At 30.4% G+C, this 27,230-nt stretch overlaps 1 protein-coding gene across 4 annotated transcripts; it reads right to left on the bottom strand.

Moving 5' to 3' along the window:
• Positions 1 to 19,706: 19,706 nt before the first annotated feature.
• On the bottom strand, positions 19,707 to 23,839 carry LOC137821117 (uncharacterized). 4 transcript variants are annotated; one of them, XM_068625558.1, is made up of 6 exons: positions 23,110 to 23,549; positions 22,917 to 23,049; positions 20,909 to 20,970; positions 20,663 to 20,727; positions 20,477 to 20,545; positions 19,707 to 20,382 (listed from the first exon to the last, which is right to left on the bottom strand). In XM_068625558.1, the coding sequence occupies exons 1-6, from the start codon at positions 23,213 to 23,215 to the stop codon at positions 20,131 to 20,133; spliced, it is 687 nt and encodes a 228-aa protein (XP_068481659.1). In that variant the 5' UTR covers positions 23,216 to 23,549; the 3' UTR covers positions 19,707 to 20,130. The 4 variants fall into 4 exon arrangements, with proteins under 4 accessions (XP_068481659.1, XP_068481657.1, XP_068481658.1 ...); XM_068625556.1 differs by lacking the exon at positions 22,917 to 23,049 and having other exon boundaries at positions 20,663 to 20,725; positions 20,908 to 20,970; positions 23,110 to 23,839; XM_068625557.1 differs by having other exon boundaries at positions 22,917 to 23,412.
• Between the last annotated feature and the right edge of the window lie 3,391 nt (positions 23,840 to 27,230).

The following is a 27,230-nucleotide window of genomic DNA, read 5'->3' as shown; positions in this document are numbered from 1 at the left end:
ATATATCTTATTATTTTTGTGGAACAAATGCACGAAAACAACAAAAATGTCGGCAATCTTTGTTTCATTAGACAGAGTTTTTTTTTGTAATACAAGACAGAACAAAAGAAACAAAGGACATTGTAACATTGTTTTAAATTTACACACATTCTTAACCATATTTATTTTCGAATTAAGTCATTTTATTTGACCTTGAAAAACTACTAAAACTGGAAAAAAATATTAAATTTACTAATATTTTTTTTTTATAATCATACTCAAGTAGATTCATTATTTTTTATAAGTTATTGTTGATTCATATTCATTAGTTCTCCTTTTCCTAAGTAGTTGATATTATAACTACTGTAATTTTTAATTATGTGGAGAGCTATACTGGATTTCCTTGATTTCTAGGTGGTGAAAAAAATTATATGGACTCATATTTTGGCTTTAAAAAATTGTTATTTCAATATTTTTTTTTAAGCATCAATTCATAAGTTCATTTAAGTTATATTATAAACTAGAATTGTATTATATTATAAATTAAAACTGTATTTAATATGTCACATCAATTAGAGATTATGATATAGTATATAAGTTGGTATAAATTTTATTTTACCAATCTTATAAGGTTGAGTTAGACTTAAAGTCTATTTTTTAATATGATATTAGAGTTCTTTAGAGTTTATCTTGCAAGAATTTCTTGGACTTATCATGTTACCCATTATTAGACTACTATCGAAACACTATAAATATATAATTTCATACACGAGTTAATTTTAAGTTAATTTTGAATTAAAATCAAAGTTCACGTTGTAATAAAAAAACAATTATAAAAGTGAGAAAATATCATTTTTTATTGTTTTAATTAGTTATATTTTTTTATTTGTTATGGTTTAAATATTGTACATTTTCTTTGTCAAAACTTTTACATTATCCATTATTTATAAATGATTTTAGACAATTATTCTTAAATTATGCTGACTTGTAATTAAAAATGTTCCCGTATGCCAATACAGTCCCACATCGCTCGAATCGAGGCCAAGGGCAATTTATATACTCTCTCCTCCCTTCACCCTTCGAGACGTCTTTTAGGTCCTGTTTGGATTGGGGTGAGGATTTGTAGGGAGGGGAGGGAGTGGATTAGAGAGGATGTGTGAGGTTGTTTGGATTGAGGGATGATAGAGTGGATTTGTGAGGATTGTATATTGACATTTGTGAGTGATGTGATAGTTAAAAGATAATTTATAAATTATTTTAAAAATATAAAATGTAAATTTACAAATTTATCCTTGTCAATAAAAAATATTTTAATAATGAGTTATGATACATTTTTTGTAAGTTTGAGTTAATTATTTTTTCCAATATATAATATTTATAATTACTCTTATTTTGTAAAAAATAATAATTTTGTATTAAATTCAAATAAATTTATAAATATTTAAAGTATAAATATAAATATAATAAAGGTATAAATATATTTATAAAAATTAAAAACAATAAATACATAAAAAAAATAAACAACAGAGTACAAATATAACAAAACAAATGCAAATACAATTATTAAGATTAAAAAATTAAACATATAAAAAAAATTAAACAATATCTTCTAAATGAAAAAGATATAAAAACAATAAAAACATAATATATATATATATATAAATTAAAAACAATAAAACATAGAATGAAAAACTAAACAACAAATACAAAATAATAAAAAATATAAAACAGTAAAAAAATATAATAAGAAAACATAAATAAATTTATAAAAATAATAACAATAAACACATCAACAAATGTAAATGTATTTATAAAAATTTAAAATAGTATTAATAAAATTTAAAATAATAAATACATTTAGAAAAATAAAAACTGTAAACAATAAACATATATAAAATAATATAATTACATTTATTAGAAATAAAAAACAGTAAACATAATAAAAAAAATAGTGCACTTAATAAAAAAAATTCTAAATAGAAAAAAATATTAAAAATTTACGTGAAGGATGAAGGCACGGGAGAAGAAGAATAAGAACAAACTGAGAACAAAAAGAAGAAAGTTTGTGATGAACAAAACCAACCAAAGAACCACAATTACAAGATGCAATCGGAAAAAAAAAAACAGAATCTATTTCAACATTTTTCTCACACAGAGAGAATTGATTCTCCTTCTACCTTTAAAAGGCATAGAATTGATTCTCGTTTTTTTAAAAACCACAAAATCGATTCTCCTCCTACAGTTAAAAATCACAAAATCGATTCTCTCCTACCTTTAAAAGCAACAGAATCGATTCTCTCCTACCTTTAAAAGCCACAAAATCGATTCTGCACTATTTGGAATAATCGAAAATCGATTCTGCGTCATTTTGGAAAAATCGATTTTGCACCATTTCGAAAAATCGAAAATCGATTTTGCACCATTTTACAAGGATGGGAAAATCGATTCTGCACCATTTGGAAAAATCGAAAATCGATTCTGCACCAATTTACAAAGAGATGAAAATCGATTTTGCACTTCCAAAATTCGGGAAGAAGAAGGAAAGTGTTGCACCAGACACGGTAATAAAGAACCCTAAAACTCATTGATGCCCACATTGTTTAATATTAGAATTGATGGAAGGGTAGCAACGTAAATGTCTATTTGTGTCTCTACAATCAGCGCAAATCTTCTCAATTTTGCGAGAAGTGAAAAAGCTACTGAACCCGCTCGCTCATCCGCACCTACGCCCTCACATACCCTGATCCAAACAAAAGTTCTTCCCGCTTGCCCCTTCCTCCTCCGTTGTCACACCTAGAAGCAAACAGAGTGTTAAGGATAAAACCGTGACAGAGTACCGTTTATTTTCTCACTATTTTATTTATAAAAAAATGTAAATATTTAATTTGGTGCCAACTTTGTGTTGTGAAATCACATTGTTGAAATGGTGTGTCTCACGTGTGAAACTGTTAGGTACGGAGAATTATTGTTCCACCACAATACGTTTTTGTTTCCAAGCGTGATTAAATCTGATTGTGTTAGGTATGGAATTATCTGTAACTGCGACTGTAACATGCATAATTGTACTTTTAGATCTTAACTTTGAATAGTATGAGATTCAAGTTTTTTTTTTTCATTAAGTTTTTCGAATTTATAATAAGACAAATTTAGCTACCAGAAAAATAATATTCTTACTTTTATTTAAAGATTATAAATTAAAGTTTCCTATATTTCAAATAATAATTAGAGTTTCTTTTTCTTCATTTGAATTTAATCTATATAGCCTGTGGTTAAATCAATGAATAAACTAGTGACAATTTAGTAATTTACTTATTGAAAATAAAATAAAAAATCTTAAATAATTTATAAATGTGCAAACAGATATAAAAATGATATGTGAACTTTGTAATTTTATGTCAAATTTGTGTTTTCTTTAAAATATATTTTAATGTTAAATTGATTCTTAGCCTGGTGCTTGGATATAGAATTTTTTAATTTATATAGGACATTGAAATATATTAAATTTGAATTGGTTCATTTTTATATGTTTGGTTTGTATAAGTCAATATAAATTTATTAAAATTTATTTTTCTTATTTGGATTGAGTATTTCAATTATCATTGAATAGGAAAAAATAAGTATTTAAATGTCAAATAATTAAATTTAATATTGATTGGAATTTTTTCCAGTCAGCATTTAAAAATATAAAAAAAATTATTGTCAAACAATTCAATAATAAATAATAATCACTGTAGAAAAAAATATAACAGATGAATTGAAAAAAAAAATATAATTCACCATCATCAAAAGATAGTATTCAAGTTAAAATCCTAGTCAATATCGATCATGAATTAATAATTCTTTACAACAACGAGAAAAATAATGTTAACAATTTAAATAAAATATATATTAATATCAATAAAAAATCTTGTCATGGATAAAAAAAAAGTCATTCCAAAAAGGATTTGGTTTTATTCACGTAAATGAATTTCAAACCAAAATCATAATGGGAAAAAATGAAAAGAAAATATAAATTTTTGAATTCTTACATTTAAAGTGAAATTTAAAATTCTTTACTTTTTAATAATCCAATTACTTTCGTAAAACTCTTAAATTTCATTTTTTCTTAAATTCCTTAGCAACAAAAAAGTAATTCAAATTTTATAAAATTTATGTACAAATGAACTATTCCCTTAAAACTCTCCATCCAAACAAACATACTATTTCAGTATGTTAAAATTAATCAAACGAATAATTTAAAATTTATTCATAAGAAATTATTTTATTGTATAATAGGCTTCCATTTAATCTAATCTGTTCTTAAAATTTTTTATAAATAGATATAGTTTGCATATGTATCATTTTTGTTAAAATATGAGTTTTGGTTTAGTCTTTTCATAGTTTTGTATTTTTTATTTTATTTTTTAAAATACTATTTTTTTATGTGATGACAGATGATTATTGTTACTTGAGGTGTTAGCTTAGCTAAAATGTTAAGTTGCACAGTAATATGAAAGCTTTTATAAAAAGAAATAATGACAATGTCAAAATAAATCGCGAGGGTGAACACAATGAGAAACTTAAACAAGAGTGAACTTGAAGGTACTATTCAACATTACAATTAAAAACTATAAAAAGATTGGTAAATCAAATATGTAAAACTATTAATACAACACATCAAGGACAACTTAGTAATAATAAATTATCATTTGTTCTTATATAGGGAAATAAGTGGTCTCCTCAAACAATTATTGATTGTTCCGGTCTTAGACTCCGATCATCAGTCTCTATTGGAGGTGTACTTGCAAAAGTTAGGGATTAATTGTTAGAGTATTAATTGTTACTAAATGTTTACATTGGTCTTGTTATTGGACATATATATATATATATATGAATAACAAGGTACTTGTGTATGTGGGTCAATGTTAAACACAACTTACCAAATTAATTTTAGAAGAATTTCGTATATATGTGTTATACTTAATTGATTATTTTAAAATATAAATTATCTTTAAGTGAACAATCTGTATTTATTTAGTCCTTAAATATTTAAGCATATGTTTTGATGTCTCCTCTCAATCATATGGTAGTTTGATAATGTATTATGATGTCACTTTAACCACTCATGCAACACATAATTTCTATTTTAAAATAATAAAATATTAATTACTCATCTATTTTAAACTCTCTCAATTACATTTTTTATAAAAAAAAATCCAAATTCTGACAAACATGTTAACGATAAAACACAAATTAGAATTATTATACTTTGTCTTTGTGTCTTGTAAGTTGTAAATTGAAAAAATAATTTTAAAGGTTAAGTTGATATTAAATTCAGGAAACATTTTACTTTTAAACTATAATGTGAAGGATGAACTTATATTTTGTACATATTTAAACATTAAAGATTTTTTTTTTGTTGTTTCTAGAACTAATTTTGACAACACATGACACCTAATTGACCATTTACTCTAAAAATATCTAATATATTCTTTAAAAAATTGAAATATACGTTAAAAAAAAGAAAGTAATTTGAGAAGTTATCCCATGCGAAAGACCTAGCGGATGCTCCACGGAACCTACACCTCTTTCCTTTCCTTTGACGGACAGTAACCTAATCAACGTCAATCACACCAACGTCTACCACAGTCCAATCCACCAAAACTAAATCCTTATTTCTCTAACCACACCATTTTTTTTTCTCAAAACGCGTGGAAATTCTCACAAACATCCATGGATAACTTGTACGAACAATGCCAACAAAATTGTCAATATAAGATATTTCTTCTAAAAGAAGTAAGACAAGTGGTTTTTTTTCCACTAAACTAACTAGTGGGAAATAACTTATTTGATTCTGAATTTTTAAAATGAATAAAATTTTAAAAATAATTAAAATAGGTTAAATTGACATAATTTTTTTTTAATAAAGTCTTGTCAATGTGATTATATTAAAATTAAAACCTCTTGACATAAATTTAATTCAAATATACTAAAAAAGTTTACTTTGATATAATTTTACTTTAAAAAAAATATTTTTTACAATAAAATTCTGTCGATTTAACATGAAATACGATTAATACGATTTCACTTTAAAAATTGTTGGGTTATGCCTCTGGACCGACCCATTATCAGTAAGGCAGAAATCCGATATACATGAATAATATAATGGAAATAGCGTGGAATAGGGGATTTTGATTAATTAGCATTAACCAAGCATTAATGTTGTTGGAGATCCCACATCGACTAGAAATTAGAGCCTTTCATTGTATATAAGTGGGTGCAAACGTCACCCCATGAGCCGGTTTTATGGGGTTGAGTTAGGCTTAAAGTCCACTCTATAACAATTAATCAGGCAGCAAAAAGAGAATCATAACGACAGACACGGGATTAAGAGCACACTTGTTCTTCACTATCTTGAATATTCTGGATTTAGGTCCTCTATTGGTCTGTATAGAACAAAAATATATTCTTAAAATAGTATCAACTTGACCATAACACAAAAAATTTCTATTTTAATAATTTATTAAGTCTTTGTCTATTTTAATAATTAATCTACCTAATTATAATAATTTAATAAAAGAGAGTATACTCTTTTGTTTGCAAATTCACACTGAAACTAAAAAATTGTTTCATTTAATTTTGACGTCCAAGTGATAATAGGTCTTAATAATGATGTTGGAAATTTATATAAAGCGTGGGTTTGACCAAAAGTATTTCACGCCAAAAACAAACAAGGCATGTAAGGTGGAATGAGAAATATGGATTGAAAATGTAGTCGTGTAAGAATTTGGTGATGTTAGAGAAGAGAAGAGAAGAGAAGAGAAGAGGGTATGCAAAGTTTGAAATAGTGAGGGAAAATTTTGAAAGTGGTGGGGAGAAAAAGTAGTGTAGCTTTTCCGGTGTGTTGGAAGATTCGTGATTATTACAGGCTTTAATTGATGCTCTTATTATGGAAGGGTTGAAAGAAAGGATTGGATGAAGAGTGAGGACAAAGAAGGAGTTATAATCAGAAACTTTGGAGTGCAGTGTTTGAAAGAAGCCTAGAAATTGTGGAAACATTGGAGAAATGGGCATTTGAAATGTCTGAATGAATGTGTGGTGGTCTTATCCAGATTAAGACTCTGCTTGTATTTATCCATACTTTTCACTCTTGAAAACTTTACATTACCTCCTTCTTTCTTTTATGCCCATTTCCGTGTACGCTTTTTTGAGGTGCAGTTTGTCGTGGAAAATGATTGTTCGAGTCAAAGCAATGGAATGCAAAATGGTATATTTTATTATCAGAATGGAACAATTACTAAGGAGGGAATTTGATTTGGGCTAAAAAAGTGGTATCCAAATAATGGTGTTTGAGGGAGTTAAAAGAGACGTGCATTTTGTTCTTTTATCATAACACCAACCATTCAACACCCAATCGCAAGATGCTCCCTATCCCTTATCCTCTACATCTACATGTCTTGTGCGTTACACATTCTTATTACTGCTCTTTTTACTCTTTCAAACTATTTCAATACACACTTAAACTCTTCTTCACTGGACAACATAACATATGATCAAAACATTATAGAAGGAAAACAAAACAAACTATAATTCTATCCAATTTTGCTGTATACATAATAACAAACTCAATTACTTTTTTATATTTTAAAAATACTATATATCATTTTTTAATAAGTGAATTTTTTCTATTACAATCTCACAAAATCAATTTATAAAATATGTGATTGTATATTATAATCTCACCTTACTGGTAAGATCTTATCTTCAACGAATTTCGATTATAATTAATATGTTTAAAATATTTTTATTATTATTATTATTTAATTTTAGTCTTAGAGTAGAAATGGTACAATTAAAATAGTACCTGAATATTTTATTATTAAAGTGAAAATGTCATATAAATAGAAATTTAGTTATTCAGGTTTCATTTTAAAAGAACCATAATCTCTCTAAAAATTCATTTTTCTTTCCTCTGTCTTCTCTCTAAAATTCCGACCTCCTTGCTCATCAGATCGACGATCGGAGTTCGTTATTGGACTCCTGGCAGTGAACTCTACAAGATTGATTGATCAAGATCTTAGATAGAGTAAGTTCATTCTTGACTCATTTTCCTTTGGGTTAGTTTTGATCTGGTTAGATTGTCTTCTAGTTTAAATTTGCATGTGAGGTTTTAATCTTCAGAATTAGTTTATGTTAGCTCAAGATCCTAGTGATATAGTTAAATTTTTTATCAGAACTCTATGGTGCAGATTAGGGTATCCTTAAGCTTTTGGTGAGTTTAGAGTTCTTAGTATAGTTTAAAATTTTCAATAAAACCTTAGGTAAGGGAAACTAGTTTAAAATTTTCAATAATTATCTCAACACATTATAGACGAGATAGAAGATTGTATTATATTACATGCATTTTTTTATTTTTTTTATATAACTCTATCATTTGTTTATAACAAAATATTACATTGTCACTTTTTTTACATTACACGTGTAACCAATTCTAATGAGATATGAAAAATAAAAGATATAAATGTAATTCACTCTAATATTTATTATTATTTTTATCTTTTCTCTATTACATCATATTATAATGATGGATAAGGATTGGTGTTAACACAACCTTTCTTATTTCAGTGATGTATTAAACAAGTTGAAATTTATTTTACATAACTAAAACTAGTAATAAATAATTATTTTTAAAGACATAAACGATATGAAAATTATAAATCATAACAGATAACTATTTTTATATATAAATTTTATTTTAGACACATAATTGTTCCTATCAAAATTCATGTACTCTTTTGTCGACACTTGTTTATAGCTGTGTTTGTCATGCAATTTATGTCTACCAATAAAATACTAAACAACTTAAATTATGGTATGAATATATATTTTGATCACTAATAATTTATTTTAAATCTGGACATAAAAGAGAATGTATTAGAACATATACAAATAAAGAAAAAAATAAAGTAGATGGTTTGTCATATAATTGTTTTTAATATAACTTATGAAACTGAGAGAGTTATAAGTTATATTTGTCTTTGTTTTACAAAGGGTTGTTAAACAAACTCTTGTATTTGCTTTGCACTCAAATACTTACAAAAGAAAAACACAATAATGCAGCCTTCAACTCATTACAAGAATAGAATCATTAATGGTTTCTTACATGACAGATTAAGCTTCTTAGGATATAATTGATTCATGACATGACAGATGGAAGTAGTTTGTGATGAAACAATATAATTTACAATGAAGGTGATGGAATAATTGATATTTGATAAGGTAATAATGTGTGGAACATGATTAATTGGTAGTGTGAGTGAGTGAGTGAGTGAGTGAGTAGTGTGAGTTACATAACCAAGGCCCCCCTCTTTTCCACCATGTCATGTTCCTCTGCCTCCCTTCACCTGCCTCCAAATTAGGCTTTCCTCAACTCAACTCAACTCATCTCCAGGACCACAAAACCACTATCACAACCACTGTTTTCTTCCCTGGACCACTTTTTCACCCTAGCTACTCATGTTTTTCTCTTCTCTCCACTTTTTCTTCAACACCTTTCCTCAGATAAGATGCTTGCATGGATAAAACCAGCACATAAAAGATATATAATAATTAAATCCTGTGTGAAATTAAAGCAAAGAACACAAATACATATCACTGTGGCAAGAAGGACCTTTTGAAGATGAAAGTGTAACTTATAACATATAAGGTATAAGGGTGTGGCTATGTATATGTAAAACTTGTGAATAGTAACAGTAAGGGGACAAGTGTCCCCACCAAGGTAATGTAGGTGACATGATAGATGAAGAAAAAAGAGAGTATTTATATTTGATAATAGTAGCAAGCATGCATTCAGACTACACAGCATGAATAATCACGTGTCTGGTCTATGGAATTTACTGTTTTATTTTCTTGCTTTCAATTTTATTTCTGTTTTTGTTTGCTTTGTTGGAACTATAGCAATTTTGATGTTCGTGTTTGCATGTGTTCTTTCACGTCTTGTCACACCAATCTGCTCTTTGTTTTTATTTTCATTTTCGATTGCTTGATTCATCAAACAGGGAAAAAGTAGGAAACAGAAAATAATTAAAAAAATAAAAAAGTTGAAAGTTGAAAGTTTTTATCATTTGAAATTTACTAGTTTGAAGGGTTTGTTTATCAGATTTTTTCCACCTTCAAAAGATTTTTTTTTAACTGTATCTCCTTTTCTTGAATAGGTTTTAGAGCATAAATTTGACTTCTCTGGCCTGGAATAGGTTTCTCATGACCATCTTCTGTACTTTTGACCAAAAACTGTATATCATGATCTTAGAGTTTAATTAATGATTTTTTTACACTACTATAAGAAATAGCTTTTAAAATGATTTAAAAAATTATGGTAATGAAAGAATCTTGACCTTTGAGACATTTGACTTGTATAACTTATCCAAGAAAAATCCAATAAAACATTATTTATTTCCCCAACAGTTGAGATATTATTATAAACAGAAATGGTTGCACTTATATAATTGGTGAGGTTTGGATGATTGTTATGGGAAATCAATTTGTGTATATGTGGAAGTAACTGAAGAATGAAAAGGATATTCTAGCATGTGGCAAAGGTTGGTGACATATAATAAAGTATAGTTTATGAAATAAAATAAAATATAGATATAGATAGATGTAGGTTAAAAGAAGAGAAGGTGATATTCCTGATTTGTATAAACAAATAGAATAGGAATAGGAGGAAAATGGATGGTTGAGATGAAACCGTTAAATGCTCTTTATATTTAAGGTTACTAAGTATGCATTTGTAGGGTGAATTGAAGATGCAATCACTTTCAAGGGATTGCCAAAGTACCATATTTTGTATATTGTTTTGGGTCACTTTCCTTCTTCCATTTTAGTTACATGCCCTTGTTTCCCTTCTCCCAACCACACTACAAACTTATTTAACTCATTTCTAGTGCCATCTGCCCCACCACCATGCTCCCTCTCCTAACAAGAAGGGCAACTTCTTCCTGCACCTCTACAAATTTCTTCCTGCACCCCCTCACTTTCTGAAAATACTGTTTTGCCCCCTTTAAAAAATGACTTTCGGATTGTTCTTTCCGAAATATTTCTGAAACTTCTTTTCCGGAACAGGTTTTATGAATTCCGGATTTATAAATATGGAAATAAATAAAAAATGTGTTCCAGAAAAGATGTTTCGGAATGATTTTTTGTCTTTTGGATTTTGTATTCCAGAAACATCTTTTGCTTACAGAACCACTATTCTGGAAACATCTAAAACTGTAAAGTCTAATTTCGGTATTTTTTTGAAGAATGTAGGGGTGTTTCAGAAAAGATGTTCCGAAATGATTTTTTGTCTTCTGGATTTTTTATTCCAGAAACATCTTTTTCTTACGGAACCACTATTTTGGAAACACCTAAAACTGTAAAGGCTAATTTCGGTATTTTTGAAGAATGTAGGGGTGCAGGAAGAAAAGTGTAGAGGTTCAGGAAGAAACACCCAACAAGAAGAAGATGATGATTACAGACCACCCAACCAAACAAGGCCCAAGTCCATTAATCAAGCCCATCGAAACAATAATACAACATTAAGGGTGTGTTTGCCATTAAATTATTTTTGGTAAAGTGTAAAACCACTAAAGAAATGTTAAATACAGTTTTGATGAAAATTAGACATATAAAAGGTGAAGAGTTTACTAAATGACAAAAGTATTTCAAAAAAGTCTTACACTTCAATCTACTGGACTAAACCCCTTTTCCAAGACAGTTTCTTCCTGCACTCCATATCTTCTTCTCCCACCTCCATACACAACATGAAAATACATTTTTATCCTTCTCTTGCCACCTCTATAGAATAATTTCCGGATTATATAATCCGGAAATGCATTTGAAAAAAGACTTCCGAATTACATAATCCAGAATATAAAAAAGACTTCTGGATTATGTAATTCAGAAAGTAATCATGCATATGAAAAAAGGCTTTCGGATTATATAATCTGGAAGTTAATTACAATTGTGAAAAATGACTTCCGGATTATGTAATCCGAAATATTACAGAGGGGCATTTTTGAAAATACAAAAATCTATGGAGGTGAGAGAAGAAGGTATGGAGGTGCAGGAAGAAGCTTCATTTAGTTAAAAAATTGAACTGCTTAACGAAAATTACTTCCTGCACCTTATTAAATTTGAATTTATGCCTATTTTCAGGTCAAATAACAAAAATATCATTAAATTAAAAGAGATACAGATAAAAGTACATTCTAGGCCTCTTTTTTTGAATATGTATTTTTTCATTCCGAAATTAATTTTCTGGAATGAAATTTTGAATTTTAATTTCCAGAACAGAATAACATATTCTGGATTTGTTTTTCTAAAATGTATATTTTTTAATTCTGGATTTTTATTTTCAGAATAAAGGATATTTTTGGAAATTAAAAAATATGTAGGGTGCAGGTTTGAAAAGGTTGAGTATAGCAAGAATTTGCCGTACTTAAATAATTTAGAAAAGCTAACTATGTGTATCCTGATTCATTTTGTCAATGATTTGGCCCAATAAGGAGTCAATAAATTGTCTTCATAAATGACCAAGGATAATGATGAAGGTTAGGAGAATCTTGGAAAATTATATATTTCTAATGATTTATGTCGGCACGTATATTGTAAAATAATTATATCAGTTATTTATTACAAAAGGACTTTTCTTTAAGTGGTTAAAATGAAGTCAAATAATTATTAAGGAAGTTTATATTAAGAAATTGAGTATATAGTAGATATAAGTGTATGTCTTTAGATTTGGTTTCAATAGGTAAAGAAAAAAGAGCGATTAAAATTAAATCCAACATCTTAAATACAGATTATTAATGGTGCAAACTATATTTTATAAAAAAAACTATATCATTTTATTATTGTTGATAATAAAAAGGTAAATGGCGATAAATGTAAAGATTAGAAGGGAGTTTGATTTTTTTTATCAGTAAATAATAAATAAAATAAAATGAGATATTTTAAGGGTGTCATAACCTTTATACAAACACTTTAAGATGTCCCAACACTTATACATAAAGTGGTCATGACCAATCTGCACAATATCTGACATACAATCTTCATACTCTACAAACCACCAAACCAATCCTCAATTATTAGGAAGTGAACTTTAAGCCTAACTCAATCCCATAAAACCGGCTCATGAGGTGAGGTTTGCACTTACTTATACAATGAAATGATGCCGAGAGTGGCAACTCGTGCGTGGAATAACATATTATGGATGGCTCGATAACGACCCGATAGTAGGTGGTCTGATAGGCTCGAAGTGACTCTGATGCCATAATAGGAAGTGAACTTTAAATTTAACTCAACCCTATAAAATCAACTTATGAGGTGAGGTTTGCACCCAGTTATATAAAATAAAATATCATTATCTCTAGTCGATGTGGAATGTCCAACATCAATATTGAAAAAACATATCATTTATTCAAACAAGATTCTTATAACCAATCTTTAGTTAAAAAAATGACAAAATATAATACAAACAAAACAACCCTACATTTACAATCAAAGGGAGCTTGATATATTTTCCGATGAATTGCAGCGTGACAATCATAACTGGTTTCTTGTAAATATGAATGATGATGGAAACTTTGAAATTTAAGTACGTAATTAGTTCAAAGTACAGAGAACAAATTTTCTTTTTTTTCTCCATACCACTTATTGAAATGGGCACTTATAAACTTGTAATAAACTCGATTCACTGTGGATTTTCTTTTCTTAGTTTGTTTGGAGGTGATGTCCATAAATTTTTAAAGCTGGATTTTTTCTTACGGCACCCCATGATTACTAAATCCACCTCATACTACAAGCATAAAAAAAACTAAAATACCTTACTTTGCTTCATCATGTCATCGTTGTTGCCACTATTACCATCAGCTGAACTACATTGGAGAGAGAAAAAGAAAAAGAGAGAGTAAAATGATGGACTTTGTTAAAAACTTATTATGAAAACTTCAAAATTATCATATATACAAAACTTGTTCTGAAAATTATGTTTTTAAAGCTTGTTTGAAATGTATTTGATACAGTTTTAGAAATCTTGTTTCAGAAATCATGTTTTGAAAATTTTAAAAATTTTATTTCCAAAAAAGAGGTAATATGGAAATCACATTTATGAAAGGTAAAATGGTACTTCTAAAATTTTGGTAATATGGTAATTGGGCTGGACAGTGTGTTTAGAAAATGCAAAACTAAAGACATTTATATATATTCATTTCTGTTGTATTTATCACGTTCAGAAAATCTGTTTTACAAATTTAAAGTATAAAAATATTATTCATCATTAAAAAAAAGTCAGTGAAGAAATTATTTTCAAAATAAGTAGTACACACATAAATAAAATGATTTAATCTAATCTTTAATCAAAATTAGGTAGAAAATCACTTAACGCCACAAAAACTAGCTTAAACTTCGTATTTAACTAACAGAAAAATAGAAGCTCAAAAGAAGAAGAAACATCGATAAAAAGCACTGAATTTGGCCCATTATTATTCATGGTGATATTTACATGCATTTCAGATATTAGTTTGTTCATAACCTTTTATCTCTCTTTACTTGATCTTTTATGACTATTCCCAACATCTAAGTTTGATGAATGTATAAACAATTTGTTGGAGATTCCACATCGACTAGATATTAGAGCCTTTCATTATATATAAGTGGGTGCAAACCTCAATCCTATGAGCCGGTTTTATGGGGTTGAGTTAGGCTTAAAGTCCACTTCGTAATATGGTATCAGAGCCATTTTGAGCTTATCCTAACGAGTGTTTGTGTTGGGTCTATCGTAGACTTAAAATTCATTTCGTAACACAATTAAAGACAAAAAAAAATAGTTAGACTAAGATAAAGAATAGGAAGAGAAGTGTGTAGAATACTTGTCTTCCACTTCACAAATGGAACCGTGTCAGATTCATGGGAGAAAAAAGAGTAGTGTGACAAGTTTGATAACACCAAACCTCACCAACAATTTTCTTCTCAAAACTGGTCCACACATTCCCAACTACTTTTCTGATAAAAGAATTCTCACTTAATTTAAATCAAGTAAATGTAACTAATTTTATTTTTTAGTTTTGTGAGGTGATTAACCCAAGGTGAAATGATTTTAATATTAATGTTTAATGGTTATGAACTTAGACTTATGTTTGAAACTAAGGATAACAATGTTGGTCCGTCCCGTACTTGATCCATAAAAAGTGGGTTGGGTTGGTCCGTCACGCATAGAATCTGTGGGCTGATTTTTGTAACCCGTTTTGCAAAAGGGTTGGTCCGTGGGCTTGCAGGCCAGCCCGCATAAGAAACTTAAAAAAAAAAAAATGAATTTTTATTATTTAGATGCATTAAGTAAATGATCTCATAATATTATTTTCACGAGACATGCGTAGTAAGATGCTATTAAAATTTTCGAAATGTGAAATATGAGGCTACATAAAGAAAATGGGGAGGTGCAGAAAAAAAAAATTCTACATTTCAAAGTTATACAGGTTATGCGGGTCAACCCGCCCTGTCTCGCACTTGACCCGCGCGGACTGCGGATTATGTGGAGCGGACCTAAGCGGACCAGCAGATTGAAATAAGCAACCCGCCCGCGTTTTTTTCAGCAGGTCGCAGACCGGCCTGCACGACCCGCCCCACTTTGCCATCGTTAGGGACAAAACCACTATTATATATAAGAAGAAGAAATTATTCAAGAAAGAAACTATTATTTTTGACTAAACTAAATATAACCTTATGAACTTTCTTTCAAATATATTTAAAAGAAATTCATTGAAAGATGTCCTTGAAAGCACTTACCAGATTTTGGATTTTGATCAGATGCAGCAACAAGATCACCCAAAAGTCACTATCATCAATTGATTGATTGTAGAAGCATTGTTGATTTATTTTTTTTGTGATTTCTCGTAGAATCATTGTCTTTTTATTTCTTAAACAAAAGTACAGGTTTAAATCCCTCTTTCCTGGAAATTGCATAGAGGTAAAAGTACTGTTTTATGGATCCTTTCTCGCTTGGACGTTAGCTTTTGTGAGTTTGTAGATAGTGGGGCCCATAAAAAATCTTCAAATTGTTGAAAACGGCAAAAATCACCACCTTTTTCTGAAGTCTTTTTCAAGAGGTGCTTTACCCCTTTCTAACACTTTGTTTTGGATGATTTATAAAAAAAATTACAAATAAAGGGATATAGAAAATTTGTTTTATTTATTTGGAGAGAAATAAAAAAAAGTTGTAAAGTTTCACTCGATCCATAACATTTCTTTCTACTTCAAGATGAAAGTTTTATTTGAAGTATTCCGTAAAAATTAAATGACATTTTTGGAGGAACGAGTAGGGTTAGGGTTACGGTTACACATTGACGTCATTCTTTTTCATAAATATCTATGAAGAAATACAATTGTTAAAATGAGTAAGGTGTGAAAAAATTTAAAATTATGAAATTCAATTTATAACTATCTAAATTTATATTACTATAAATATATTTAAATGAATTTATTTTTAATTTAATTCATTAATAATTTTTTAGATTTTAAATTTTTAAATCAAAGTAAGTCTCACATTTCAAGTTATGAAATAGTAAGTCGAGTTAAACCCAAGATAGATAATACTAGATTGGACTTAGGTTGAATCAAGTTGATTCAAACATAGTGATCTAAGAGAAGATTGAGTTGATTCAACTTAGATCCAAGTTGAGTGAAGTTGACGGTTCAAGTGAAGTCGATTCAACTCAGACCTAAATTGAGACAAGTCAAGATCAAATCAATTCAATTTAAACTAGTGTTGAGTGGGGTCAATTCATCCGAGACCCAAGTCCATATCGAGTCAATTCAACCAAAACTAATTTTGAGTTGACCTACACATAGGTTGAGTCAATTCAATCCGAACTTATGTCAAATTGAGTCGACCTAGGCCAATATCAAGTCCATTCTATCTAAGTTGAGTCCAGTTAGATTTGGCCCAAGCTTAAACCAATATCAGAACTAAGTTGAGTTGAGTCGAGTCGACTCATGACTCAGTTAAATTAAGTTGTCTTGATCCTAGGTCAAGTCAAGCCAGTCTGGCCCAAGTAAGGTTGATTTGGCTTAGGTCCAGATCAAGTTGAGTGAGTATGGGCCCAATTCAAGCTTAATTGAACCAAACCCAAGTCGAGTAGAGTAGGCCTAACATAGCTTGAGTTGAGTCAACCCAATCAGATCAAGTCGAGTGAGTCCAAACCCAAATCAAACCAAGTTAGTCCAAGCACAAACTAAGTTTTATCGTCTCAAACTTAGATCAAGCCGAGTCAAACCAAGATCAAGTCGAGTTGAGTAAGTATAGGTCTAAGTTAAGCCAAGCTGTCCAAATCAAGTTAGGTTGACACATGCATACGTTGAGACAAATTGGTTGGTAAATATGAAAATTGTTTCAATATTTTTTAAATTTTACATAATTCTTAGTCAACAACTACTCCTAAACACAATAGTAGAAAAGCCTATAATGATATTCAATTATTCTAGTGCAACTAAGTGGACATAATGTTTAAAATTTGTAATACGCATATGACAAAGTCAATCTGACATACACATCCATTATTAAACACGAATAAAAGTATAAAAAAAAAAAAATCAGACAAATCTTATCGTCCCAAGGAGAAGGTATCAAAGGCCTTGCTCTTGTACAAAAGAAACAATATCATCTGACACATCATCCTTCTACTATATTTACATTAATAGCGAATGTCTAAAGCGTGCTCGCATTGTGTCATAAAATCTTCATCTTCGATCTCTCTTCGCAACGCAAGAAGTCTAACAGTTTCTCTCCGCATCTGTCTTTGAAGAAGTGTGATTCCACAGTTCTCTTCATTTTATTGAATTCATTTTGCTTCTTTGGATTTAAAATGGTATTTCAAGAAGTTCTTTTAAACCTAATCGTCCACCCATGCATAGTTGAACACTTTGAAAAATTTCTTGCTTGACTCCTGGAATGTCAAAAGTAACGGCTGTTGTAATTAAGAATTTGATTTTTTCTTTTAAATTTTTTATCTTGTTCGACATAGAAGACCAATGTATTACCAAAAATCTAAAGTGACAAGATATTACAACATACATAACAAACATATGATAATTGGAATTAAAGACTTTAACTATACCATTAACAAATGTTGTATAATAAACAAACTATAAACCACAATTAAGGATCTCCCCTACGTGGACCTACCTTAGTCATTAAAGCTCCATAAATAATGAACATCCTATGATAAAAGTTAAATGAATCTCTAAATTTCACTTATATATAAATTGAAAACCCAAAAACTAACAATGCGACGCGTAAGATTTATTTAGTTATACAATAAGAGCAGAACTAATCAATTAAAATTTTTGTCTCCCATCAGAATAAAGAAATTTCATTATAAATAAATAAATAAATAATGAGATTATGAGGAAGACAATTTTTCCAGACCCAAAAAGACCGAGGAGGCTTTCAACTTTCCAAATCTTGAAATAATTTACAAATAACCCTAAACGCTTAACTTTATACTTGAACCAAAATGCATATTTCTAAAATATTGTTTAAAGGTTGCAGGGTAAAATTGTTAATACCTGATTATTTATCATACGTCTATGTGTCACATTTCTAAACTTCTGATATACCATGTCATGTCATGGACCACAAAAAAGATAATTGTTCGCTTCCAATTTCTAAATATATCATTAAACTAAATGGATCTTTGCATCGCTAAAAAAACTCAATGAAAATACTAAGCAATGATTGATCTCACAAAATTTGTAGTTAAAATTAGATGTGCCCTCGCTTTCAATTACTTACTTCATTTTTCGTATTTACTCATAACCTCGTTTGGAACTCGTTTTACGCATAAAATAGTTTTAAAAGATGAAAAAACATGTTCTCAGTAACCTTTTCTATTTTCACTAAAAATGAAGGAAAGGGGAAAAAACCAAGCAACCCATAATCTATTCCTATTTATTTTATTGCCCAAACAAAAAAAAGTCTAAGGAGACCCTACTATGAACTTAAGAGTGGTTGAAAATAAGTATGTAAAAGATCTAACCTCAAACTCACAACAACTCACAGATAACCATAGTTAGCAGTGCACTTATGTAGTAAAATAGGCTGGAATACTCTTTATTTTTAAATGAGGTAATTATATCTGACATCAATACACTTATAAAATATTTTATTATCATTTTATAATTTATAATTATATATGTATTGATAAATATTTTATCATTTTATAATTTATAATTTATATAAATTTATAATTATATGATATATAAATTGAAACATATTTATATTTTAATTAATTCATAGTTATATTGCCTGTTTATTATCATTTTATAATTTATAATTATATAATATATAAATTGAAACATATTTATATAAAATATTTTAATTAATTCATAGTTATATTACCTTATGTTAAACAAAGTAAAATTGTTTGGACGTGGAGAGGAGGTGTCATTAATCAAATAGAATAATACACGGTGCCAGGATCTTGTGTTCACCAGTCAGCAGTGAGATAAGCGAATCTAGCACACCATGATAGTGCCAAATAATCCTACAAAAAACCATATGAAGTGGACCGAGATATTCTCTCCGTCCCCTCAACTTCCAGGAGGGGCATGAATTTCACAACACATTCCCAAAAAAGAAACATCCTACACTATATCCAGGAGGTGGAACATTAACTTGTATAAAAGAAATGGAGCAACGCAACCAATGGAACTGATGAATAAAAATATAGAATTGTAGATTAATTTTAGATACCTTCTAAAGGGGGAATCCAAGAGATTTAACCTACAAAAGAATGGTACATCTTACAAGATTGAAGAATTCCCAAGGCTTTTTAAGGGAAATTTCTGAATGGGAGCAACCTGCGACCTTAGCATATCTCTACTCTACAGCCTAATGGCTAGAAACCCAAGAAAATTGTCCCATATATGACTACCAAATTCTTTGCTATTCATAAGAACTGGTAATCACACCAAGAAACGTCTCTGGCGCACCATGTTGTCCATTGGTTTCTATTGGATAGAGCCTTGAAAATGGCCTGTACATTTTTTCAGCTTTGTTTCCCCAAACACAAACAGAGCAACTGTTTCAAGAGTTCTGCGTTCTGAACTAAGAAAGCAAAAAAGTTCTCAACTCATTCAACATAGGGTGTCAGTGCAAGAAACATCATCGGATGGGGTCATATTGAGATCTGGTATCAAGAAAAACCTTTCCCCGGTTGATTCTATTTCGTTTGGCCTAGATTCTGATGCTTGGGAACGAGTATCATCTTGAGTGGGACGTGTGAGGGTCGGAGATACTATTCTCTGATGGGGTTGACCAGCAACCATACACTGTGGTTCAACAGATGTTGAACTTGGATTCTTCTGATAATTTGATCCGATATCAAGCTAAAAGTACCAAAAACCAAAAAAATGAGGATAAGCTTTAATCAATAAGGTTGATTTCACTACATAAAAAAGTAGAGAGAGCATCTGAACATACCTTAATCTTCTTCAGACTCTCATTTTTAGCTCCCTGTGCCTCAAAATTTGCATTTATAGTTGCTATTTCCTGCAAAGCAAGAGTGATATTAATATTCGTGAATAATTACTCACATCATCACATGTTTATGTATGCCAAACTAAAATTTATAGTTCTTGAGAATATGTGCCAAGCCCAGGGAGATACCTTTTTCAAATATATTCTTTCTTTTAGCAGGGAGTTTTCCTCTTCCTTTAGTTCAGCAAAAGTCTGAAGAACGAGTAAAAAATAACGATTAACATTCGTATACAGTATTTGAAGAACAAAAGAAAGGTCACTGTCAACGGCTTCTCAACCCAGAAATCATTCACCAGGAATATACGATCTTTGAAATCTTTCGAAGAAAAAGAATGAAGGTAGCAAATTACTAGGATAATGAAGTGTAGTTTTACCTTTTTTCTTCTGCACCTCTTGGTAGAAGCGGAGTTGGCAGTGTATCCACTCGTGGCAGTAGCCTGAAAATTGGTGAGATCATAAAGGATTAGCAAGATAGTGACATGAATAACCATTCGATAAAACCAAAGTCGAAAATAAGGGGAAAAAGGGACCTCTATTTTTGAAATAAAACAGAAACAAACAAAAGTGTAGCTAAATCATATCAATAAGCAACTGAGAAGAATATAAAATTAAAAATAAAAGATAAAAGTAACTTCAATCAGACCGAGTATCTCAGCATAGCAGCCCAAGGAAAGGGTAGAATGAAATGATCGAGAAGACATTGACGTTGGGATCCAGCTAAAGTGAAATATACTTAGCTTGCAAAGGTTGCTTGAGAGGGAGCTAGATGCTTAGAATTTATAAAAAGAAATAATAATTTTTATGCAATGGAACACGTCTCAGGTCATTGGCATGGCATACCCTCACCTACCGTCAGGCCCACGTATAGCCCATTTATAATTCTTTCTGATCAAAGCCCAACTTGGGCATAATTTATTTTTTGGTTATTATCGCGAAAAAGTGATCCTGACGCAGATGAGAGTGAGGAGGACAACTCAGCATAGGCAGGCACGTGATGATGATGATGGTGTTTGGAATGGTCACGTGACTGGGTCACATGAGCTTAACCCAGTAGCCCCATAAATTAAAATTAAATTGTAATTTTGGAAGGAGTAGAGAATAGAGAAACAAATATTCGGGGTTCACAGCATGGTGCACGCCCTGGAGTGGAGTGGGCCAAGGGGGCTCAAATGCTGCGTATCTTCCCGTTTCCCACCCAACCGAATCCTAATGTATAGGATTTTAATTTCCCATTTAAGGCACCAACTTTAACTACCATCACCCCCGTGATACTGATACCCCATCCACCTCATAATGGCACTGTGTCGCCGTGTTCTCCCTGTCTATCACATCTCATTTCAACACCAGAAACCGTTTACATCCACACCAACAACTCTATCTCTCTATCCCACATTCCTCATACACCTAAATTTTCTTTTCAATTATAAACGCCTTTTAATGACCATTATTTTAATTATTATTTAAATAAATACTAGTGGTACTTGTTATAAAGACACAGGTGAATTTTCCACTCCAGCCCAGGTCCAGGTGCAAAAGCAGAACCGATGCAGCTAACTCAGGAACTTACCATAACTTATGACACTAACTTCAACGAATCGCAGGCCCGTCATCTATCCACGACATAACGAAGCAAACCTTCCACACTCCACATTCGGTTCGGTCTTTTCGGAACCGTACCCATCCACATCTAAATCATGGGGCCCCACAAACCCATATTTGCATTGACCAAACTACCCACGCCTTCCACTGCCATTTTTAACGACTTTTGTCGATGTAATAAATATTAAGAAAAAAGAATCTCTGCTCTCATCTCGATTAAGCCCACCGGGAAAATTGGTGTTAGTGGTTAAATTAAATTATTGATTTTTTTTTCACCACGTCAAAAGAAAAAAAGGGCGTGTCAGCGGAATATTAGTTGCACCTAGGAAGGGCGTTTTCGTAATCAATTGAGAAAACATAGAATGACAGGCGGGTACCCCAAACAAAAGCAGGCGATAACAAAACGCCAAGTCTTTCTTCCAGTGCTGACCTAATGCCCCCACAAACATCCCCGGATATTTCCGTCACCACAATATCAACGTGAACACCGAAGGAGCCCCAAAAAATAATTAGAAACAAATAAGAACGGAAAAACCATCATCCATAAGGAGAGGTAATCAGCACAAGTGAGTGGAGGATAATAGTAATAATTCGACTTTAAAACTAAAAGAAAAAGAAAAACAGAGAAATTGACAGATTCGCCGTCAGCGTCTGATGTCAGCGGAACACCGAAAACGATGCGCTATTGAAAAAAAGGAAAAAAAAAGGGGGAAGCGGTTAAAGCTTAAAAACTCCGCTGGCCTTTGGCCAGTGAATAAAGAGGCAAAGGGCAAAATTGTCAGACCCGAAGTAAACGTCATGCAGAAGGAAAGAATGTTTCGTGAGGTAGCCATCTGAACCGCCGAGAACTACCGCAGGTCTCGAAAGGCGGAGGGAGTTACGCGCACGCGCAGTCGTAACGGTGAAACAACGGAAGTCTGAGAACACAACAGAGATCAGAAGAAACGGAGGGAGAGATAGAGAGAAAGAAATATAACCTTGGATCTGGCGGCATGGTGTTGGCGACTGGAGTCTTCGTAACCGTCGGCGGTGGCGGATGGCGAGGCGCCGCTGCTCCAAGAGAGCGGCGTGGTGGGACTGCATCTGGTTGAAACGGCGGCGTCGCAGCGAGAGACGGCGGTTGCTAGCCTTGATCTTGAGCGCGGCTGTTTGAGCCCCCAGGAGAGAGGTAGGCGGTGGTGAGATTCGGTCGAAACGGTTTGCTTGAGTCGTAGGAGAACTTCGACGACGAAGGTTTCGTCCGTCATGGCCGCCCTCACCCAGTCATCGTTCAGCATCTTGGCGTTTGGGTGATAACAGTCATGAAAGGGAGATAGTGTTGTGTGAGTGTTGCGTTGGTGTGGCGTGTGTGCATAAGAAAGAGAGAGAGAAGAAGAAGAAGAAGAAAGAAAGGGGTGGCGGAGGTATTGGAAGAAAAGATGAAGAGTGAGGGGAGGATAGGTTTATATATAATTTATAATAAATGAGAATAAATAAAAAATAATAATGAAGAGAGGGGGTGAGTGTATTGTGTGGCGGTGAAGGAGGAAGGTGGAGTAGATTCGAGTTATTCTTGGTTGGTCGTTGGTTCTTAGTTAAAAGCGAGGGTTGGGTCGTGTAGGAGGGTGTGGCCACTCACTCTTTTCTGCTCTTTCTCCCTCTCTTTTCCTCCCCTGACCCCACCTACTCACATCTGGCATCACTACGCCAATGTCAATTCCAATGCCATTTTCTCTTTTTTTTAACATTATTATTATTGAATTATTCCCTCTTCCCCCTTCCATAATTCTTTACCTATTACACAAACGATTGGGCCATAAGATCTGGGAGGCCCATGAATCAAATCAGCCCGTGATATGCGAGGAAATCAAATGGAATGAACACCAAGGGAGGGTTTCAATTAGAAAAAACAGTTTTACTTATTCAAATATGTTAATATATTGAGAATTTATAAATAACTCCTATTTTTAATTACAGTTACATTCATTCATGTATCCATTTATTATTGTGTAAAATCATACAATTAAAAAACTGTTAATTTTTCATTTATTCTTACCTTACCAACTAACTAATAATTTAATTCCATTTTTTTTAATGCATTTCTCTTCTCTTAATTTATTTCTTTTCTATTTTTCGTCTCTTCTACTTTTATTTTCAAAGCCAAACAAGGAAAATGATTTAATACTTAGCTATTACTTTTGAAATGCAAAATTATAAAATACATGGTATCATTAAATGTACTATTAAAATAAAAAAGAAAACAAGTCCTCCTATTTAGTAGCAACAACAATGACAAAGTTTTCTTTTTCTTTTTTTATCTTACAGAACTAGATTCACTATATTGACTACATGACATCCTTGAACTAAGTTTAGTGTCAAGGTTTTAAGGATGATAATGGGACTTCTCTTGTAACTTTATGTATTATATATATATATATATATATATATATATTAAATAATATTTAAAATTATAGGAATTCATTAGAAGGAGATCAATAAAACGTATACTATTTTTTTTTTATGAAAAAGAAAGGCAATTAAAGTGCCTCCTACTATTGACAAAAAAATATATTTAACTCATGATAAAATTGAGATGCTCTTCGACTAAAAAAATAGTAAAAATCATGAGTTAGAACTATATATACAATTAATTAATATAATATACGTATCATTAAGTGTATTATATAGTAACATGTATTTGTCTTCTTTCACTGTGGTACGATGCACCGCGTAAGTAAAGTAAGAAATAAAGTAATTCCTTAAAAAAATGCATTTCAGAAGTATTTTATGGTAAGCCGAATAATGACTCATTTAAGAAAATTTATAAAAAAAATGTGATTAAGCTAAATTATTTTAGCTTTTTAAAATATTTATTTTTATGATTTGTAAAAGGTTATCTTAATTTGATTTTATTTATTTATAAGTATTTGGTCTAGTTTTAAGTAAACAACCCTAAAAGTAACCAAAACAAAAAGTGGAAGAATAAAACAAAAAGTCAGCGGAATGCAGTTTGTAAATGTAACCAAAAAAATTTGGAAGATGTGAGAGTGATAATTAGCTTGAGTTTGATAACAATATATTTTTCGCATAAACAAAAAAAGGTGAAAATATATAATAACTACCCATCATGAAACTTAAAAAATGAATAGATTATAAATTTAACGATTAAAAAAAATTAAATCGTATCTAAACATTTATCTTTTAAAATCTTTACCCTTTTAAATTAATAAACAATATATTTGAAATGAATAAGTTGGTTTTATTATTTTTATATTTTAAAAATAAAAGATATTGTTAATATATTGGAATGGAAGAAAGAAGTTGGAAAAGAGAGAGACAGGGGTGAATGATTGGAATGGAAGAGTGCGTGACAAGCCTCCCTTTCGGCGACTTCACGCCTCCTTGTCACCGTTGGGATTTGCACCACCAACACAATGTTTGAAACCCTATTACGAATTCATAATTATAATACTATTTTATTTTAAAGAACTCAAAATCATAATTATTACTATCACTGTAGTATTAATGGCGTCAATATAATTCTGATTACAATGTATTATATTGTTAATTCTAACTTATTTAGAAGTAAATTGTACTGTGATATTTGAAATTAGTATAAAAGTATTATTTTATTTTATTTAAAAAGAGAAGTCCGGATAGGATATGAAATTTGTTGTATAATTGTGATGTGTAGGTAATCATTGAGTTTCTTCAAACTTTTTTTCTTCGATGTTCTGTCGGTCGAGGTACCTGTGATTGTATTCCGACGTTTTTTCATATTTTAACTAGAATACACTTAAATCATAGCATGACTTAAACGTTAGAATGCAATCACAGATCGATCGACGGAACATCAATAATAAAATAAGGAAACTTAAAGAAACTCAACCAACATATCACAATTTCACAACAAATATTTCAAATACTATCTCAGCCTTCTTTATACATAGTTACATTTAGGATTCTTCATAAGAACATTTATCGTTGTATAGGAAATGCTTGTATCATTTCAAACGGCCAAAACTGAAAAAACACAGAAAGAAACGCAAGACTAAACTTTTGTTAAGCAAATTAATCTGCACATGCCTTTTGCCTCTCCAAGAGTATGCTGAAGCCTAACATTCCAAAACCAAGTCTCCACCAAGTTCCTTTCTGGCAAGAACATTCATCATACTGTTTTTTCATCAAACTTTGAATTTAAGATTCCATTTTAATTAAAATAGATAAAAAAATTGCAGTTTTTATTTATTGAGACTGACCATGGTGAATAAAAAGAAAATGATATAAAATAGTTAACCTAAATTCCCATCACGTCATGTATTTCAAAAATATATAATTAGACTCTAAGAAGAAAATTAGTCATGTTCTTATGTTTGGGTATGTTTGATCTTTTGAATACTAAAGCTTCATATTTTTTGGATTTTTTTTCATAAATATACCCGGTGTTCTTACAAGATTAAATAATTATGATTAAATATAATCTTTGGTTTTAGGTTCCTTGTCTTCAATCTTAAAGATTAGTAAAATTATTTAGTGTATTCTCAAATATTTAATATATTTTTCCTAATTTATATATTTATATTTGTTATGTGTCCTATAATTATTTTGGACTCAAGTAGGTACAATATCTCTTTAATAATAATCTCATACTAAATTAGTCCTTTATTTTCGTTAATGATGTAATTACATGATAATTTTTATAAGCTAATTATCATGACTGATTTATCAATAAAAAATTCGAGATGCCAACACATGTTGTTACAGTGACAATGTATCAATACATGTCCATAGTACATTTGTCCTCGAACTCAAAGAATAACGATAAGTCTTAAAAAAAATATTTATTTTGCTATTATTTATTTAGTTGTCTTACACGTAATTAGCGTGTATGATATAAATGAAAATAAATATATAGTAAATATAACTTGTGAAAAACATAAATATTATTAAAATTTAGAGAGAATTATTTTTAAATAATTTGATACCGGAAAATATGAAAAGACGGAATAAGTAAAGATTTCCTAAAAAATAACAAAACAATCACTAAAAAATTCAAATTAATGAAAGAAATTGAAATAAAAACAAAATAATTTACCACGAAAAAAAATAGTAAAAATGT

Source organism: Phaseolus vulgaris, chromosome 9, assembly GCF_000499845.2.
Source record: "Phaseolus vulgaris cultivar G19833 chromosome 9, P. vulgaris v2.0, whole genome shotgun sequence".
Lineage (NCBI taxonomy): Eukaryota > Viridiplantae > Streptophyta > Magnoliopsida > Fabales > Fabaceae > Phaseolus > Phaseolus vulgaris.
Note: the sequence above shows the minus strand (reverse complement) of the source record. Positions and strands in the feature narration are given on the sequence as shown.